The 20,392-nt window shown below is 36.1% G+C and overlaps 1 protein-coding gene across 1 annotated transcript in view; it reads right to left on the bottom strand.

Annotated features, from left to right (window-relative positions):
- Window positions 1-20,392, bottom strand: part of CCDC102B (coiled-coil domain containing 102B) — a 194,353-nt gene that overhangs the window by 141,135 nt on the left and 32,826 nt on the right. Inside the window, exon 4 of the mRNA XM_047769476.1 lies at window positions 11,930-12,046. Coding sequence (XP_047625432.1) covers window positions 11,930-12,046 — 117 coding nt within the window. The remainder of the gene's footprint in view (window positions 1-11,929; window positions 12,047-20,392) is intronic.

The raw sequence follows: 20,392 nt of genomic DNA on the forward strand, positions 1-20,392 counted from the left end.
TTCTACTTTTACAAGAGTCATGCTGGGTAAGTTATATTTTTGGTCAATAATTCATTTCATGTAAGATTTTATTTTTATTAACCTCATCTCTTCACAGCGGTTCCTTATCTTTGTAAATCTCTGCTCTATCTAAAACTGTGTCCCTTTTTTATTGGTAATGTTTTCTAATTATAGCTCTTAATTAATTTTTCCTGAATTGAATAATTTTTTTTCAAAGAACCAACTTCTAACTTTGCTATCTCTATAGTAATTTTTTGTATCTTATTATTTCCTAATGTTGACTTTCCCTCTTTCTTTTGTCTTTGTTATTGGGTTATTCTGGGTACTTCAACAAGCAACACTTTATATATTTTTTTGCAATGTGTAATTATTTTTTTCCATTATAGCTGGTTTACAGTGTTCTGTCAATTTTCTACTGTATAGCATGATGACCCAGTTACACATACATGTATACATTCTTTTTTCTCACATGATCATGCTCCATCTTAGGTGACTAGACATAGTTCCCAGTGCTACACAGCAGAGTCTCATTGCTTATCCATTCCAAAGGCAATAGTCTGCATCTATTAACACCAAGCTCCCAATCCATCCCACTCCCTCCCCCTCCCCCCGACAACTACAAGTCTATTCTCCAAGCCCATGATTTTCTTTTCTGTGGAAATGTTCATTTGTGCCATATATTAGATTGCATATATAAGTGATATCATATGGTATTTGTCTTTCTCTTTCTGACTACTTCACTCAGGATGAGAGTCTCTAGTTCTTTCCATGTTGCTACAAATGACATTATTTTGTTTTTTATGGCTGAGTAGAAGCAACACTTTAAATTGGCATTTAAAATGAAATACATTTAATACAGGGAAAACATATAAAAGATAATGGGAAGGGAGTCAGGAAAGGCAGAGAACAGTCAGATTATGACCAGGACTGACTTTGGGTAACAGAGAGACAGAGAAGGAAGGAGAGTTGTGTCCAGTCATCTCAGGCATTGGTACCTGCCAAGGAAAGGTAGGTGAGGCTGCAGAGGAGCTTTTGAGTCAAAGTCACCAGTAAGAAGGGTTGTATCTTACAGAAACAAGGAGGCCTCTCTCTGGCTGGGAGCGGTCTATGAGATTTCATTGCCTGGATTTCAGAGCACAGCAGCTGGGGTTCTGGGTTAATTACACTTCCTGTAATTGAGATCCAAGAAGCACTTTCCCACGGCAGACATAACTGTTTCCTGATATAGTCACTGATGTTATAAATATCCCTGCATTTTGCAGCATCCCTCAAGACTTTAGTTTTTATCTTTCAGTCTGAAATTCCATTAAATTTCTTTCTTTGACCTATTTTACTTAGATGCCTGTTACCCAATATCCAAAGAAATGAGTTCCTTAAAGTTTTTTCTATAATCAATGCTATAATAAATGACAAGCTATGGTCAAAAAATAGCATCCTTTGGGGATCACATAGTTCAGAACATGACCACTGACTAAATCTCTATTTCTCCAAACAGTGGATGAAAGAAATAAAATCATCTAGTCCATGAATATAACTTAAAGACAGTGTAATAGAAACATTGATTCACCTGCAAGAGGGAAAATACATAGCCAAGAGCAGCAGAGGACTCTCTGGGGATCATGTGGGAGCAGAGTCAGATGGGAATTGTGCAGATGAGAGAACACCAATCAGGGTGGACTCCCTGCAAAGGGAGGCACATTGCTCACAGAGGGAAATACTAACAATGGATTTTAGACCTGGAGGATCAGAACTGGACGCTAGCTTCTAAGTATTTTGTCACTTAAAATGTTGGAGTTTCCGGAGTTCCCGTCATGGCTCAGTGGTTAACGAATCCGACTAGGAACCAAGGGGTTGCGGGTTCGATGCTCAGTGGGTTAAGGATCCAGTGTTGCCGTGAGCTGTGGTGTAGGCTGCAGACGTGGCTCAGATCCTGTGTTGCTGTGGCTCTGGTGTAGGCCAGCAGCTACAGCTCCTATTCGACCCCTAGCCTGGGCACCTCCATATGCCGCAGGAGCGGCCCAAGAAATGGCAAAAAGAAAAAATAAAAAAATAAATAAATAAATAAAAATGTTATATTCACCAAGCTGTATTAGTAGGCACCTATGAAACCAAGGTATTTTGAACACATCAAATATAGTCAAATACAGAACACATCAAATCATATTCCTAGTGAGTATGTTATGCTCAGTTACACCCTCCTTCTATCTCGATTTTTTTTTCTTTCAACCTCACAGAAGGTTAAACTAGAAGATGCTCTTCTTCTTGATAGGTATTTTCTCCTCCCCTCATCCATTTAACCAACAGCCATTTGGGAGGCACCTACTAGTAGCCAAGCACTGTTGCAGAATGAGGGTAAGATCTCCACTATCTAAAATGACAAGGCTCTGCTTTACCCTTTATGACACATCCATATTAACCTGGGATTTTGGCAGAGGAAGAGAATGCGACTGCTCTCTTAGTTTAAGGCACATTTTTCCAGAAGGTCTCTGTTAATATGAAAACATGTTTTCCAAGGGAAGCATTTTTGAGGATGACAGTAGGAAAGTTCTAAATCAAATATCTCTAGGGAGTTCCCTTGTGATACAGTGGGGATCCTTAGCTTGTGCTGTCACTGCAGTGGCTTAGGTAGCCACTATGGTGTAAGTTCCATCTTGGCCAGGGAAATTTCACATGCCCATGGGTGTGTCCAAAAATCAATCAATCAATCAATCAATCAATCAGTCAAATGCTTTTAGAATAAAACAGAATGTTTCTCTTTACTGGAGATTTAGATCTTGATTCAGTGCAACTATACTATAACAATTTTAGAAAAGCAGTTTTGAATTTAAAGCACTGAGAGGAATAATTGATATAACAAGAAACTGGAAATAGCATAGTAATATGATTTGCTAAGTTCACTTTTTGGCCCCATGGAAAGCAGTAAACAGGATCTTGAAAGAATTGTACAGAACTTGTGGGCTAAAAGACCAGGAAAAATCCCAAATGCATGCCTGTGACCCAAAGGGGATAGACCTGGAAGACATCATAGTGGAGGTCTTAGGTCTCTTGAGGACATCATGAAACACTAGGTGCCTTGAAGTTGGCACTAAAATGTTCAGGGTTTTCTAAAGAGGTAGGCTGGTCCTGAGACAAATTAACATTTGAGAGTTTTGACTAACAGTTTCTCCTATTACCACTCACATCACAATCTTTGGTAGACTGTTTTCTACCCAACCAAAATTAGTGATAAATTTATAGTTAAAGAAACTAAATCTCATATTGTAATTAAATCATCAATCTAACTTAGCTATAAATCTAACTTTCCAAAGACTAGCCACTAGGAAAAGCTATTGCTATTGAGACATCTGAACAAAAACATTTTAAATACTTTATTCCACTCCATGTAATTCAAACCCCTTTTTGAAAAAACAGAATCTGTTACTCAAAGCACTGAATACTTCCTGGATAAATGAGCACAGGCTTTTATCCATTATTGAATTTTATATTTATCAGCTTTCTGCAACTTCAAGACAAGTGACAGGTTTCATCTTGGTAAATTGGACTGTTTAGATTTATATTTGTCTAAATGACCAGAATGCATACCCATGTGTGACAGCTTGATTTTCACTTTTCCCTGAATATTATTTTTTTCCCTAATGGTTTACTCATATCAAATATCTTTTTATAGATTTTTTTTTCCCTGAGTTTGGTCGATATGAACTCAGAATGTGCCAGAATGCTTAAATCCATATCACTGACAGACTTTCAAATTAACCTGCTTGCAACCATCAATATCCCTTTTGAAAATTATATAACCGTTTCTGATACATTCATAGTATTCTCAGCAATCCTAACCCTCTTTGCAGGAATATGTAAAGTCAATAAGAGGTATGAGTCACAAGAGATTTAAATCAATTCAAATCAACACCTATTGTGACAATCTCAGAAAACTAAATTATGATGGCACTGAATTTCTAATTAAACAACACCCTTCTCATTAAAGAAATTTCTATTTAAGTATGGCAGTAAAATTAAAATCTCAGGTGTCTCTTCATTTAGAATTTCTAACTTGAGGTCAACTCCCCAGCATCACGCAATTAACTACATGATTTTTGATGAACCCTGTTTCCCTCGCTGAAGACTATTCTCTGAGGGCAGGTCCATTTCTACTTTGGACACCACTGAATTACTGGATCCTAACACAGTAGGGAATAAAATTTATTTGCAGAACTGAAAATTGGATGTATATTTTTTGAAAACATATTCTCTTTTTTAAACAGAGAACAAAATAACTCTCTGCCCTCTGTACTCCCTACCTTACCCGGACAATGAAATTGCTCCACATTAGACTATGTTGCTCTTCTGATCAAAATATCTTCCCAAATCAAATAATTCCTGGTATCTATAGTTGAGTAAGAGGGAAAGGAGGAATTTTTGCTTTACTATCAATATCCTAATATTAAAAAAATAAATTTTCACTGTATTATCCTACTCAACAGAAATACTCTAAAGTTTTCACAGGTCAGAACATCCTTTTTTTTATGTTTATTTCCTAGTAATACTGCCATTTATAGCTGTCTTCACCTGCTACTCCCTTTATCACATATAACTCTTGGCTGTACCTTTCCTCTTTTCCTGGCTGGGGGCTGTTCATCTTCCACATCTCATCCTCGACATCTTTCCTATGAACTCACATAGATCACCATACTTCACCCATCAAAGGACATAACACACTGTACTTAACTATCTGGGTTGGTTTATTTGTTTTCCAGTGTGGCCATCACTCTATCTGATTCTTAGGATCCTCAGTGTTTAATTCCCGTAAGTACCAAGCACCTTGGAGATGGTTGATAAGTATTTGATGAATAATGATTGAATAAGACAATGAATGAATGAGCACATGAACTATTTATTCTGTTGCCTTGCTTCATTTTTCACTTCACTATCATTTTGTCTATGCAGAGAGAATCCAGTTGGTACACACATGGAGAAAAGTTCCTTTAAACCCCAACAATAATATAATTTCTGTGTGTGAAAAAAAAATGTATGTTACAAAATGTTTATGTTCTATATTGCATAAGCAAAATAAAGAGGACTACCTATATAATCACAAGTTAAATTTGACATGTTACCCATCTGGGACTTTTTTCTTAATTAGGAAGCAGAATTTTAAAAGTAAGTAAATATAGACATTCTGAAAGAGAGAAAAATGAATACACTTGGTTCCTTCTATTTATGTCATATCGTATTCAATTAAGATTAGGAAGAACAAGAAATCATTTAAAAAGCATTCTCTTGTACTATGGGAAAAGATTTTAATCCCAAAAAGTATCAGAGATAATGTGTGTCAAGGGCATGGGGAGGGGGAAACTAATCTAGAACCGGAAGAGCCCACTGTGAGTAAGTCACTAACATCAGAAAGGGAATCTGTGAAAGGAGGGACTAGACTATACCTATAGGTTCTTTCCAGCTCAAGGCTTTCATGGTCTTTGTCCATATAATCATCAAAGATTTGCCTAATCATCAAAGCAAGAGAGAGATTTGTAAGACATTTGGTGATTCAGGAATGGGAAAGATATCCTACTTTTTTGGAAGATCTTACAGTTTAATTTTGGAGCCAAAATATTAGATTATTCCCACTAAAATGGGCATCATCAAATATTTATTGGAAGTCTATTTGGCTCCAGAAACTCTGGTCAATGCATTTTTTCTATAACATCTTAAACTCCAAAAAGTTCAGCTGAGAAGAAGAGGTATACATTCACATAGTATTCTGAAGTCTTTATGGGACAAAACAGAATTATCTACCATGTTACTAATATAAAATCCTGGATTGTCATTCCCATATAGGATGTACTAAATGAAATTTGAATGATGGGTGTGGGGGGACATGTTTCTTGCATACCTGATACATACACACACATAATGTACTTTGCATTTGCAGATGAATTCATCCTTTAGATGAGCTGTTACTGAAACATCATTTTTCAGATAATCAAACAGATTCAGAAAACCTATGTAGTCTATAGGAAGTTAGCAAAGCAGTGATGGATAAGAACTTGGATCCATGACTCTCAGCTTCCAAAAATGGAAATAAAATGAGGGATGCATATTTTCAGAGGAGTTATATAGAAAGGGTGGAACTTATCATACATACTGAGAGGAGACTGAGATTTTTAATTGAATTTTTTTTAAGGGCTGCAGGTGTGGCTTATGGAAGTTCCCAGGCTAGGGGTCAAATCAGAGCTACAGGTGCTGGCCTATAGCACTGCCAGATCTGATCTGTGTCTGTGACCTACACCACAGCTCTTGGCAATGCTGGATCCTCAAACTACTGAGTGAGGCCAGGGATTGAACCTGCATCCTCATGGCTCTAGTTGGGTTCATTTCCACTGAACCACAATGAGAACTCCTAATTGAATTTTTACTTTGTGATAATTATACATGCTAAACCAGTTGTAAGAATTGATCAGAACAGGAGTTCCCATTGTGGCTCAGTAGGTTAAGAACCCGACTAGTATCTATGAAGATGTGGGTTCAATCCCTGGCCTCACTCAGTTAAGGATCTGGTGTTGCTGTGGTTGTGGTATAGGCCAGCAGCTGTAGCTCTGTAGCTCTGATTTGACCCCTAGCCCCAGAATTTCCATATACCCCAGTGTGGCTGTAAAAAAGAAAAAAAAAGAAAAGAGAAGAAATGATCAGAATAAATCCTATGCACCCTTTATCCAGTTTTCCCCAATGATAACATCTTGCAACTTTACTGTTGCTTAACCCAATGTCAATAATATAGTCAAAATACAGGCCATTTCCATCACAACGAGGATGCATTATGTTGCCATTTCATAGCCACACACGATCCTCTCCCAGCACTCCTTAATTACTGGTTACCACTCATCTACTCTCCATTTCTAAAATTTTATCATTTGAATACCATAATATAAATGGAATAATGGGCTATGTCATCTTTGGGGATTGGTATTTTTCAATCAACATGCTTCTCTGGCAATCCATCCACATTGCTGCATGGATCAAGAAATCATTCCATTTTCCTGCTGAGGAGTATCATGGTTGTAATGCTTTATTTAATTATTTACCCATTGAAGGTAGCATTCTTGCATTCAAGTTTTGGCATTTACAAACAAACTACTTTAAAGATTCCTGTATATGATTTGTGTGGATATTAGTTTTCATTTATCTGAGAGAAATGCCCAGGAATGCTATTTCTTATCACATAACAGCTGCTGTTTGGGAACCCCCCCCAAGTTGTTTTCCAATTTTGTTGTATTATATACATTTCCTGTAGCAAGATGGGGATCCAATAGCTCTACATCCCATACATCTATGGTCAACTTATCTACCACAAAGGAGGCAGGAATACACAATGGAACAAGAATAGAATATAAATGTGTAGATAGGTGAGAAAAGCAGAAAACAGAAAATAAGAAATTAAAATTCCTGAAAGTTTAAAACTGAAGTGTTGGTGATAGTTTATCCAGTATTTATTAAAAAAAAAAAACTATTTACTTTCACTTAGAAAATGTCTGTCCCCAAAAGTTTGGCCTAAACAATGTAAAATGAGTGTTTCCTGATTATGAGTTTGCTTTCAAGCAGCAACCAGACTGTAGAAAGAGGTAATGATTTCTTCACTCAGGACACCAGTTTATTTCCATTCTAATAAACTGTCATCTCCAGTTCAAGAGGTTTTGATCTTAAACGTGGGGAAAAGATCAAATCCATCCATTATGCATATGCATATATGCATATGTTGAGACATATTCATTTATCAAATGACTTCCCACTCAGAGAATTCACCTTATTACACATTGGCCAAGAGAGTCAATTATTTAAATCCTCTGAGGTCTTTTTTTTTTTTTTTAATCACAGCTGCATTTTGAATTTCTTTGATCAATCAGGTTTCCAAAATAGGAAGATCATCATCAAACTACTGAAAGAGACTGGGCAAATTAAGAAATAAATAATATACACTCCTCATATGGAAACAATACTGTTATCAAATTGGTGGGTGTTAGTAACAAAGAATTTTTAAAATTTTCCATGATATGTGGGGACCATCATTGGTTAGAAAATTGTGACATATGAAATGAAAATACTATTTTTAAAAATTCCAATAATATTGTCTAAAAAGTTATCACATTTCTAGAGTCCTTGCTTCAGTGAACTCACAGGATGAGGACAGCGTGGCAATGTCAGGTACTGACTACTGGCAGCATGTGGCTTCAGGATTCAACTCATGAACTGGATGACCCTTGGTAAATTGCCTAACCTGCTGAACAATCTGAGCCTCAGTGTACACCTCTCAGAAATCGGAACTGCAACAAGCAGGGCCCTGTGGGGCTATTGGACACAAAAGCCTTTCTATGTCCCCCACTTATTCTTTTCAGAAAAGGGCCTCATTCAGCCTCCATGGCCTTCCCTGAGTTCCAATGGGCAGGTTCAGACAGTTGCTCATTGGGGAAGGGAGTGGATGCAAAGACAAGGGAGGAAGAGTTAGGCAAGAATAGTACAGCCTTGGGACAGGATCCTGGTTCCCTCTCAAGGGATACACATAACAACATAAGCATCTTATACACCTAAGAGAAAAGCTATATTCCTTATACTTCTTTTAGAAAGGAATACTTTAAAATTGAACAGCTTGGAGCCCTTCCTTGCACTTCTCCCTGGCTTAATTGCACCCTAAACACAATCACCCATAAGCTAAAGATTAGGCACCCTGAGTACAATTGCCTGTGGGTTAAAGATTATTAGTACATGATGTTTTTTAGGAAATGTCCTAGTTTGTTCTGATCTCTGATAAATATGCCCTTTCTTCAGGTATTGTTATTCTAGGCAATAAACCAGAAGACCACCACCAGGATCATGCCGAGATCTCCTGATGACTTTGAGGATGACAAAGATTCCCTCAGAAAAGAAGAATGCCCCAACCCTGATTCTTATCTGAAACTGTTTTTCTCCTTTTAGACTATAAAACTCTCCGCATTTCTTCTCCAAAGGAGGGCATGGGCTTTAAGGCATCAACCTGCTGTGGCCTCCTTTGCCTGGCAAAGCAATAAAAGCTATTTTTTTTCCTCCTTCACTCAAAATAGTCTCCACATTTCTATTCAGCCTTGGTGGACAGAGGCCAAGTTTTGGCAACAGAACTAAATGAGAACATAGGTAAAAGATTATCTCAATAATATCTGAAGATATTTTATAAACTTGTCTCAAGGTAAGTTCTCTAAGATTCTTACAATTAAATGTAGCTAGGAATACACAGATCATTAGGGTGCTAAACTATTAAATGAGATTTTATATTTCAATGGCCCAGCAATATGTATGTGATATATATATACATATATTAGGTTCTCAGTAATGTTAGCTATTATAATAAACATTACACCAATAAAAATGAGCAAACAACCAAAAGTGTATGTTTAAGTCAATAAAATACAAATTAAAATGATCTTTTTGACTTAGCTAGGAAAATATTAAAAACAATAATATTCTCTTGGCTGTAGAAGGAGCATGTTTATACACTGTAGGTGAGTGAGAATGTAAATTGATATACTTTTTCTAATGAACAATTTGGCAGTCTGTGAAAAAATAAACATTATTTGAAAAAGCTATAAATTTATTTCTAGGAATTTACCCTGAGCCATTTTTAAATGTCTAACGATGTATGTGCATGTGCATGTTTACTGTAGTGTTGGTTATATATCTAAAAATAAAAGTAAACTGATTTTTTAAATAGATTATCTTTTAATTAAATTATGGTGCAATCACCTAATGACTTTTATGCAAACCAAAAATCATGATATGATTTTAAGACCTAAACACAACCAGTGCAAATAATGTCAACAGAGTGGTTACATCTTCCAAGGAAAGGAGGTAGCTTCTGTGCTAATTTAAAATTTAAATGAACCCATATACTCATACAACACACACACACTCACTGTTTCAATAAGATATAGCTGCGGACTTATGCCAGAGCCATAGCAACACCAGATCCTAACCGCATCTGTGACCTATGCTGCAGCTTGAGGCAATGCTGGATCTTTAACCCACAGAACAAGGCCTGGGATTAAACCCATATCCTCAGGGATACTAAATTGGGTTCTTAACCCACTGAGCCACAATGGGAACTCCTTCTATAAGAATTTGTCCCAATATTTGTCTTCTTTTCAACAAAAACTTTTCTGCAATTTAATTCAATTTTATATACAGCATTCAAGTGCATACAGTAAAAGACATAGCCAATTCACATCTACATTTGCTTTCAGAATTCAGTGCTTCACTAATTTCAAAATAGCAAAATCATGTATCATAGTGCTTGAATGTATTGTGGTAGAGTTCTTTAGGTGGGTGAAATGTTTGTATCCTACTTTAAGAAACATAATTGCACTCTATGGATGTGAAATAGCTTATTCAAATGAGTCTCAGAACTTTTCATTACACCAAACTTAAAACGGTTGTACATCAGAGAGCCTGTATTGCATGACTCCCAAAGTGTCCTGAAAATGATGATATAAGACAACTTTTGAGGAGAGTAATAACAGCCATATGTACCTTCTTCTGTATCTGCCTCTAATTCCTAAATACACCTGTATACAACCTGGTGTACAATGCTTAATTGAAATGCTTCTCAGATCTCTGGGGCAAGGAAAAGTGGTACCCATCCTCATGGTTTGGTTCCTCTTAGAAAACAAAAGCTTTAAGAATCATCGGTTTTTCCCTTTGACTTAATTGTTAGGAAGAGTAGTTCCCAACAGTTGAGTCTTTCTCATCATAGATCTCTCTACATGCCCTCCTCAGCCTTATAGGACTTATAGCTGATGGGGAAAGGGAAGAGCTAATTGTCCAGAACATCTCAGCTAATTCCCAAGAGTAAAGTGCTCTTCCAGACAATTTTTCCCCTGACATGTGCAATCTTTTCAAAACTCTTGTGTGGTAACTAGTATTACTCTTATGTCCATTATTACAGTTTGTTTAGAGACTCAGAGAGGCTTAAGGGGTTGATCAGAATGAAGTAATTAGTAGGTGATGGTGCCAATTTGCCCCCAAATCTAGACATTTTCCATTGCACTATGTTCCTCTGATAACAAACATACTGTGGTATAAATTTATGCTTATCTAATATAAAACATACCTTGGTGTGAATTCATCTTTACAGACCTTTATAAGGAAGAAGTCTTCTAATACAAATTACTTTTATCTCAGCTTATATTTTCTAACTTATTTCCATTTCCTAAATTGTTCCTATACATTTGTATCTAAGACATCCTCCAGAATTACCTGTTACAAAATATATAATTTCTGACTTCCTACTTCTATGCACTAACACAATGTTCTATAAAGTGCAAATAATTCTACCTCCTCCTATTTCTAAGGATGATAATTCCTCCTTTATCAATAAGACAAAGAAAATAGCATGTACAGTCTGTAAAAATTAATTTGCTGTTGGTGGTGGTGGGAATGGAAAATAGACGTTTCCATGACTTTACTCAGCACACCTGTAAGAGAGGAATTAACTACAACAAAAGTGAGGTTGTTCTGTCTACTGCTAGTTGCCAACAGCCTTGCTAATTCAACTATGAACTGTATGTAACAAATCTTGCAAGTCATTGTTCCTGATATTTATAGCACATGATATCCAGAAACATCATAAAAGCAATACTTTTAATAAGTATTTATTTAGAGAAAGACATATCATCTTTGTGAGTATTAGTCAAATAATTTGTCTTTATAACATTCAGATAATTCAGATGTAGTGTTGAACCAATATCATTCCACAGCATTTTAAATCAGATGTAAACTGACATATTAGTCTTGATTTTCAGCAGCATTCTTTTTCACAAAGCAACCAATGTCTACTCAGTTGTACTTCTTAGAACAGTATATCATTTAATAACCTTCAGATATGTTTTAGTACATCACTCTTTACCCAGTATCTTACCTCTGCTCTTAACTCATAAATCACTCTGTCATTGCGGTTCTGGGAGCTTGATCCTTCCTTTATATCTCCTGATAAGTCTTCTATTTCATTTTTATGTTGACCATGAAGAATGTTAAACTAAAAAAGGAAATTAAAGTTATAATCAACCTCTGTATGACATTACAAGGGTTGGTTCCAGAATAACTCACATTAGCCTTTCATTTTGCTTTTATTTGTTTTCCTGTGTGGAGTCTGATAGGTTTTGTTGTTGCAGTTGTAATTATTATAGTTGAACCATTTTTTTTTAACACTTGTATTCGAAAAATCTTAAATTGTTGGAAAACAAATCAGCAAATTGCCACTATTCCAAATTCACCAATTGAAAACTGGGTAAAGCTTGGTTACTTCCACAGATTCCTGATAGTTGATACATTGGATTCTAAACTAATTCAATGAATCTTGATCTTTTAATGTTGAATATTAGTACCACGATGCCTTTTGTAATCCTACTTATGCCTATTTTCTATGAAGTAAATAAATAAAATAATAAATAATAAAAAGATAGTTATAGAGAAATATCAGAGCAATGGGAAAAAAGAACATCTTCTAATGCGAGATCTGGTAAAATGCAAACTGAACAACCATAAAAAAACTGTGAGTAAATTGCCATAGAAAACACTGCAAGAAAACAGTATAAATAAACTCTGGCACATCCAGACAATAGATTATTGTTCAGAACAAAAAAGAAATGACAATATAGTATTGGAAGTACTAGCCACAGCAATCAGACAAACAAAAGAAATACAAGGTATTCAAATTGGAAGAGGTAAAATTGTCACTCTGTGGAGATGACATGATACTATATATAGAAAACCCCAAGGACTCAACCCCAAAACTACTCGAACTGATAAACAAATTCAGCAAAGTAGCAGGATATAAGATTAAAATTCAGAAATTAGTCACATTTTTGTATACTAACAATGAAAGAGTAGAAAAGGAATCCAAAAATACAATAACATATTGCACCCCAAAAAATCAAATACCTGGGAATAAACTTGACCAAGGACGGGAGAGATTTATATGCTTAGAACTATAAAACATTCATCAAGGAAAGTGAAGAGGATTCAAAGAAATGGAAAGATATTCCATGCTTCTGGGTGGGAAAAATTAATATTGTAAAAATGGCCATACTACCCAAAGCAATCTACAGATTCAATGCCATCCCTATCAAATTACCCATGACATTTTTCACAGAACTAGAACAAACAATCCAAAAACCTATATGGAACCACAAAAGACCCAGAATGGCCAAAGCAATCCTGAGGAACAAAAACCAAGCAGGAGGCATACCTCTCCCAGATTTCAGGCAATATTACAAAGCCAAGTCATCAAGACAGTGTGGTACTTGTACCAAAACAGACATAAAGACCAATGGAACAGAATAGAGAACCCAGAAATAAACGCAGACACCTATGGACAATTAATCTTTGACAAAGGAGGCAAGAACATAAAATGGGGAAAAGACAGTCTTTTTCAGCAAGTGGTGCTGGGAAAACTGGACACACACATGTATATCAATGAAACTGGAATATATCCTCACTCCATGCAGAAAAATAAACTCAAAATGGCTTAAAGACTTGAATATAAGACAAGACACCATCAAACTCCTGGAAGAGAACATAGGCAAAACATTCTCTGACATCATCCTTATGAATATTTTCTCAGATTAGTCTCCCAAGGCAACAGAAATAAAAGCAAAAATAAACTAATGGGATCTAATCAAACTGAAAAGCTTTTGCACAGCAAAGGAAACCATAAAAGAATCAAAAAGACAACTTACAGAGTGGGAGAAAATAGCTTCAAATGATGCAACTGTCAAGAGCTTAATCTCTAGTATATATAAGCAACTTATACAACTCAACAGCAAAAAAGCCAACGACCCAATTGAAAAATGGGCAAAAGATCTGAATAGACATTTCTCCAAAGAAGATAGACAGATGGCCAGCAAGCACATGAAAAAATGCTCACCATCCCTGATTATTAGAGAAATGCAAATCAAAACTACCATGAGATACCATCTCACACCAGTCAGAATGGCCATCATTAATAAGTCCACAAAGAACTAATGCTCGAGAGGGTGTGGAAAAAGGGAACTCTCCTACACTGTTGGTGGGAATGTAAATTCGTACAACCACTATGGAAAACAGTATGGAGGTATCTCAGAAAACTAAATATAGAACTACCATATGACCCAGAAATCCCATTCATGGGCATCTATCCAGACAAACCTTTCCTTAAAAAAGACACATGCGGAGTTCCTGTCGTGGCGCAGTGGCTAACGAATCTGACTGGGAACCATGAGGTTGCCGGTTCGGTCCCTGCCCTTGCTCAGTGGGTTAACGATCCGGCGTTGCCGTGAGCTGTGGTGTAGGTTGCAGACGCAGCTCGGATCCCGCGTTGCGGTGGCTCTGGCGTAGGCCGGTGGCTACAGCTCCGATTCAACCCCTAGCCTGGGAACCTCCATATGCTGCGGGAGCGGCCCAAGAAATAGCAACAACAGCAACAAACAAACAAACAAACAAAAAAGACACATGCACCCATATGTTCACTGCAGCACTCTTCACAAAAGTCAAGACATGGAACCAACTTAAATGTCCATTGACAGAGGAATGGATTAAGATGATGTGGTACATATATACACAATGGAATGCTACTCAGCCATAAAAAAGAATGAAAATAGGAGTTCCTGTAGTGGCGCAGTGGTTAACGAATCTGACTAGGAACCATGAGGTTGCGGGTTTGGTCCCTGCCCTTGCTCAGTGGGTTAACGATCCGGCGTTGCCGTGAGCTGTGGTGTAGGTTGCAGATGCGGCTTGGATCCCGTGTTGCTGTGGCTCTGGCATAGGCCGGCGGCTGCAGCTCCGATTCGACCCCTAGCCTGGGAACCTCCATATGCTGAGGGAGCGGCCCAAGAAATGGCAAAAAGACCAAAAAAAAAAAAAGAAAAAGAAAAAGAATGAAAATAATGCCATTTGTAACAACATGGAAAGAACTAGAGACTCTCATACTGAGTGAAGTCAGAAAGAGAAAGATAAATACCATATGATATCACTTATATCTGGAATCTAATATACGGCACAAATGAACCTTTCCACAGAAAAGAAACTCATGGACTTGGAGAACAGACTTGTGGTTGCCAAGGGGGAGGAGGAGGGAGTGGGATGGACTGGGAATTTGGGATTAATAGATGCAAACTATTGCCTTTGGAATGGATGAGCAAAGAGATTCTACTGTGTAGCACTGGGAACTACATCTAGTCACTTATGAAGGAGCATGATAATGTGAGAAAAAAGAATGTATATATATGTATGTGTGGCTGGGTCACTTTGCTGTACAGTAGAAAATTGACAGAACACTGTAAACCAGCTATAATGAAAAAAAATAAAAATCATTTAAAAATAAATGTTTGATAGAATTTGCCTGTGGAAAAATTTTTTAATTTATTTATTGTTTTTAATTGTTATTTCCCCAATACAATTTTTTTTTTCTACTGTACAGCATGGGGACTCAGTTATACATACATGTATATATTCTTTTTTCTCACATTATCATTCTCCTTCATAAGTGACTAGACATAGCTCCCAGTACACAGCAGGATCTCATTGCTTATCCATTCCAAAGGCAATAGTTTGCATCTATTAATCCCAAATTCCCAGTCCATCCCACCCCTCCCCCTCCCCTTCCCCCTCCCCCTTGGCAACCACAAGTCTGTTCTCCAAGTCCATGAGTTTCTTTTCTGTGGAAAGGTTCATTTGTGCTGTATATTAGATTCCAGATATAAGTGATATCATATGGTATTTATCTTTCTCTTTCTGACTTAATTCACTCAAGATGAGAGTCTGTAGTTCTTTCCATGTTGTTGCAAATGGCATTATTTTGTTCTTTTTTTATGGCTGAGTAGTATTCCATTGTGTATACAGACCACATCTTCCTAATCCAATTATTTGTCAATGAACATTTAGGTTGTTTCCATGTCTTGACTTTTGTGAATAGTGGTGCAATGAACGTGCAGGTACATGTGTCTTTTTTAAGGAAAGTTTTGTCTGGATAGATGCCCATGAATGGAATTGCTGGGTCACATGGTAGTTCTATGTATAGATTTCTAAGGTACCTCCATTCTGTTCTCCATAGTGGCTGTACCAGCTTACATTCCCACCAACGGTGCAGGACAGTTCTGTTTTCTCCACATTTATTTATTTTTTAAATAAAAAGAAAAGAAAAGAAATGGAGCTGTCAAACCCTGAAAAGACATGGAGGAAGTTTTACATATGACTAAGTGAAAGAAGCCAATCTACAAGGACTCCATACTAGTATGATTCCAGCTATATGATATTCTGGAAAAGGCAGAACTAGGGAGACAGTAAAAAGATCAGGGGTTTCCAGGGGTGAGGGGAGTGAGGGATGAGTAAGTGGAGCACAGAGGATTTTTTAGGGCAGTGAAATTATTCTGTATGATACTTTAATGACTGAAACAGATCATTTATACATTTGTATGAATAAACAGGGTGCACAAAACACTAAGAGTGAACCTTAAGGTAAACTATGGATTTGGGGTGATTATGATGTAATACTGCAGTTTTATCAGTTGTAATTCATGTACCACTGTGGTGAAGGAACTTGATAATGGGGGAAACTATGTATGAGTGGAGTACGGGCCATATGGGAAATCTAGTACATTACATTCAATTTTTCTATAACCAAAAACTTCTATAAAAATTAAACTCTATAAAAAGAAATATAGGTGTAAGAAATGTATTGTAAATACAACGTGATTTTTCCCTAAAGCTGTTCTTAGACGTTTTCAGCAGAAATATGAAATTTTATATATATATATACAAAATGAAGATATATACATATATGCTATTTTATTTTATTAACTTACATTTTTCCCTAAACCATGTAAGCAACGGTTTTCAGAATTAAAATTATTTATAGGTAATCTAATAAATTAGACTATAAAAGCTATCATTACACCATATATTTAAAAATTTTAAATAACATTACTCATGTTATTATTGTTAATAGTAATACTAAGCATGTACTAGTCTCTATGAAATGGACTTGATAAATATTTCCTTACTTAATGCCAACAGTAACTCTATGTGTTAGGTATTATTACTACCCATACCTAAAGAAAAATAAACCATATTTTTACTAAGCTTAAGTAACATACCCAAATTCACAAAGCTGATAACTAGAGGAAGCAAACTGGAGAACATTCTTGCCAAATTCATTACTTGAGTTCTTAATCATAAACTAATATTCCTCTATAATTATAAAGCTAAATGTCATAATAATTTTCTGAAAGGCAATACGCTCATAGAAATAGATAACACAGTGAGAAGGGAGCATAACAGAAGATACTGTAGCCCCAATTTCACAGAAGTGGATCACAGCGGAGGGAATGGCTGATTTACCAGCTACACAGAGCACCATGTTCAGAATTGGTAACGTGGAAAATGCACCACAGAAAGTGAGAGTGAACAGGACATCATTCATTGAGCCATTGAACAGTTGTCTATGTGTGTTTCATTCCACATTCCTGTCAGTTAAATAGACAGTATGGAATTAATCTCTGGACAAAATAAAATAAAATAAAATAAAAGTTGCTTTGCTAAAGAAAGTAATGAATTGGAAGGATGAAATAAAAGCAACAGTTCTGGGGTTAGGCTCACCAAAGTAAAATCTGATCATTCTGGTAATTAATGCCCCTAGCTTAACTTCTGAAATCTCTGTCATTACTTGTCAGGGAACTTGATCAATCATAAACCCTTCCATTGTCAAAATAACTTTCAATAAGCCTTACCACTCTAAGAGAGAAGATAGGAAAATTAACTTCCATTCATAACAGTAGAGGGAATCCACATCAAGTACCTAAAATAATTCCATTTTCATTCATCAAGGATCTCTGTACAGAGGAAGAACGCCAAGAGTATGAAAAAATATGACCACTATTAAGAAACAGAATGTATGATAGAAAGCAAAACAAAACAGGAAAGTGGTACAATTTAAGATATGAAAGAGAATGGGTATTTTTTAAAAAATCTAATCATGATCTTAAGGAAAAAATGAATATATTTTGCATTCATATATTAAGGACAAAGCACAGTAAGAGGATATTTTTAAAATGTGTCTAGTCATGCTTCCTTTAGAAAAAAAATTACTAGAAAAGTTAGAAGATAGAGTTGAATGTTGGAGTGTACCCATTCCCTTAATGCACCCACTCCTTTGAACGGCTTGAGCAGACCCACGGCATTGCACACCAATCAAAATTCTGACAACCTCCAGATGCTTAGCTCCTTCCTGAAGATCTCCTATGCACTTCTCCTATGCATATCCAACTTCCTACATGTCCCTTCTACAGGTACCCAAAGCTTAACACATTGAAAAGATAAAGTAAATATTTCTCCTTCAAATATTTCTCTCCTAGTCTTGGCCATCTCAGCAAATATCAACTCCATTCTTCCCTTTGATCAGGCCCAAAATACTGGATTTATTCTTAAATTTTGTCTTTCTTTGATATGAAACATCCAGACTAAAAAGAAATCAGTTGAACATAGCCTTCAAACTATTAAATATATACACATTTTCTACCCACACGATTACTGCCCTGATCAACCACCATGATCTGTTTTTTTTAATATCACCCACACTCTTCTGCTTCCCATGGGTCTGTATTCCCTTTCTTAAAAGAGCAATCAAATAAATCTTTTTAAAAAGTAAATAAAATCATGTAGGTCTGTTGCGGGTGTGGCCCTAAAAAGACAAAAGACAACAACAACAACAAAAAACAAAAACAAAAACAAAACAACAACAAAAAAAAACAAAAAAAGAAAATGACAGAAATAGGAGGTATTTGATGAAATGAGTGAGTCAGCATTAGAAAGTATTTTCAAAGTTAACGTCCTTTTATTTAAAATTCATTTAAGTATAGTTTCTTGCAATAGCTTTTTTTAAAACTGTATAATAATTCCAAAATTCCTCTTTAAAATTCCCCTTTTAATACTGCAGTATTTGTGAAAGGTTAAACCAGGCATCTTCTCCTATCTATGACCTCAGAAATATCTGCCATAATTTGCTTCTGGAAAATTAGCAACATTATATGTAATTATTTACTCTAAAACATTTAGCTTAGCATAGAGTGGAAAATCTTTCTAGAGATGATGTCTAGAAACAAAAGCGTTGTGTAACATAAATAACAATTTTTTTTTTATAGGGCTGCACTTGCAGCATATGGAGGTTCCCAGGCTAGGGGTCTAATCAGAGCTACAGCTGCCACATATGCCACAGCCACAGCATCGCAGGATCTGAGCCACATCTGCGACCTACACCACAGCTCATGCCAACACCGTATCCTTAGCCCACTGAGTGAAGCCAGGGATAAAACCGCCAAGCTCATGGTTCCTAGTCGGATTCGTTTCCACTGCACCACGATGGGAACTCCTATTTTCTTGTTTAATCAGGTAATATAGGAGAAGAAAATGCATTCAACATTCAATTAATCACCAAGTATTATGATTTATTTTACTTGTCTATTTCTCAGCTCTTAACTTCACTCCATATCCCCCACCAGGTTTAGGAGATCTGTTTCATTCTTTCTGGATTACAGTGAAAGACTAATAAGAGTTTCCCCATCACCAACAACCCCCCCCCCAAATCCCTCCTTTATACTGAACTTTGAGTCTTTTTTAAAATTCAGATCGGATTGACCCTAGTCCACACACTTTGGTGGCTCTTTTCATTGTTTCATGTTGATACATGGATTTATAATCTGGCTTTGGGGATAAATTGACTATCGATTTATCAAGTATTGATAAATTTATCAACTATCAAGTATTGACTATCAATTAGTTCAGAATATGAGACCAAGTGTGTAATAGTTAGACAGATTCTGGTACGATACGTTAGGGAAGGTGAGGAGTGTAAGAAGGAAATTTGCCCTAATAGAAGGCTACCCAAATGTAGTGGACCGAGGGACAGCTAACAAGGTTCAGTTAATTCAAACAACTTGAAGTAACAGTAAGTGCACAAAGAAGCCTCCAAAATTTCCTCACTTGTATCATAGCTTCAAAACTTAGCCAACATTACCTAATTCTCTTCCTTAACCCTAAGGAATAGTAATAAAGCCACTAAAAAATGTTTAACTATGATTAACACTAATTTTACCACTCCTTCAAATCAAAATAAAAACACTAAAAAACTGATCTATTGGGTTTTTAAAGTATTTTGCTTGCATGCTGATGTATCTTTTACTCTTTAAAGTTTGTCTTTAAATAGTATATTTATTTAGATTCAAAAAATAAAATTTCTGGTGAATTTTAAATGGTGACACTTTAAAATTATTACATCACACTTTATGCAATGATATCTAAAAGCCATATAAATGTGGCATTTACTATCATCCGTCCTAAAAAATTATATTGT

The sequence above is a fragment of the Phacochoerus africanus genome, chromosome 2 (genome assembly GCF_016906955.1).
Source record: "Phacochoerus africanus isolate WHEZ1 chromosome 2, ROS_Pafr_v1, whole genome shotgun sequence".
NCBI classification, from domain to species: Eukaryota; Metazoa; Chordata; class Mammalia; order Artiodactyla; family Suidae; genus Phacochoerus; species Phacochoerus africanus.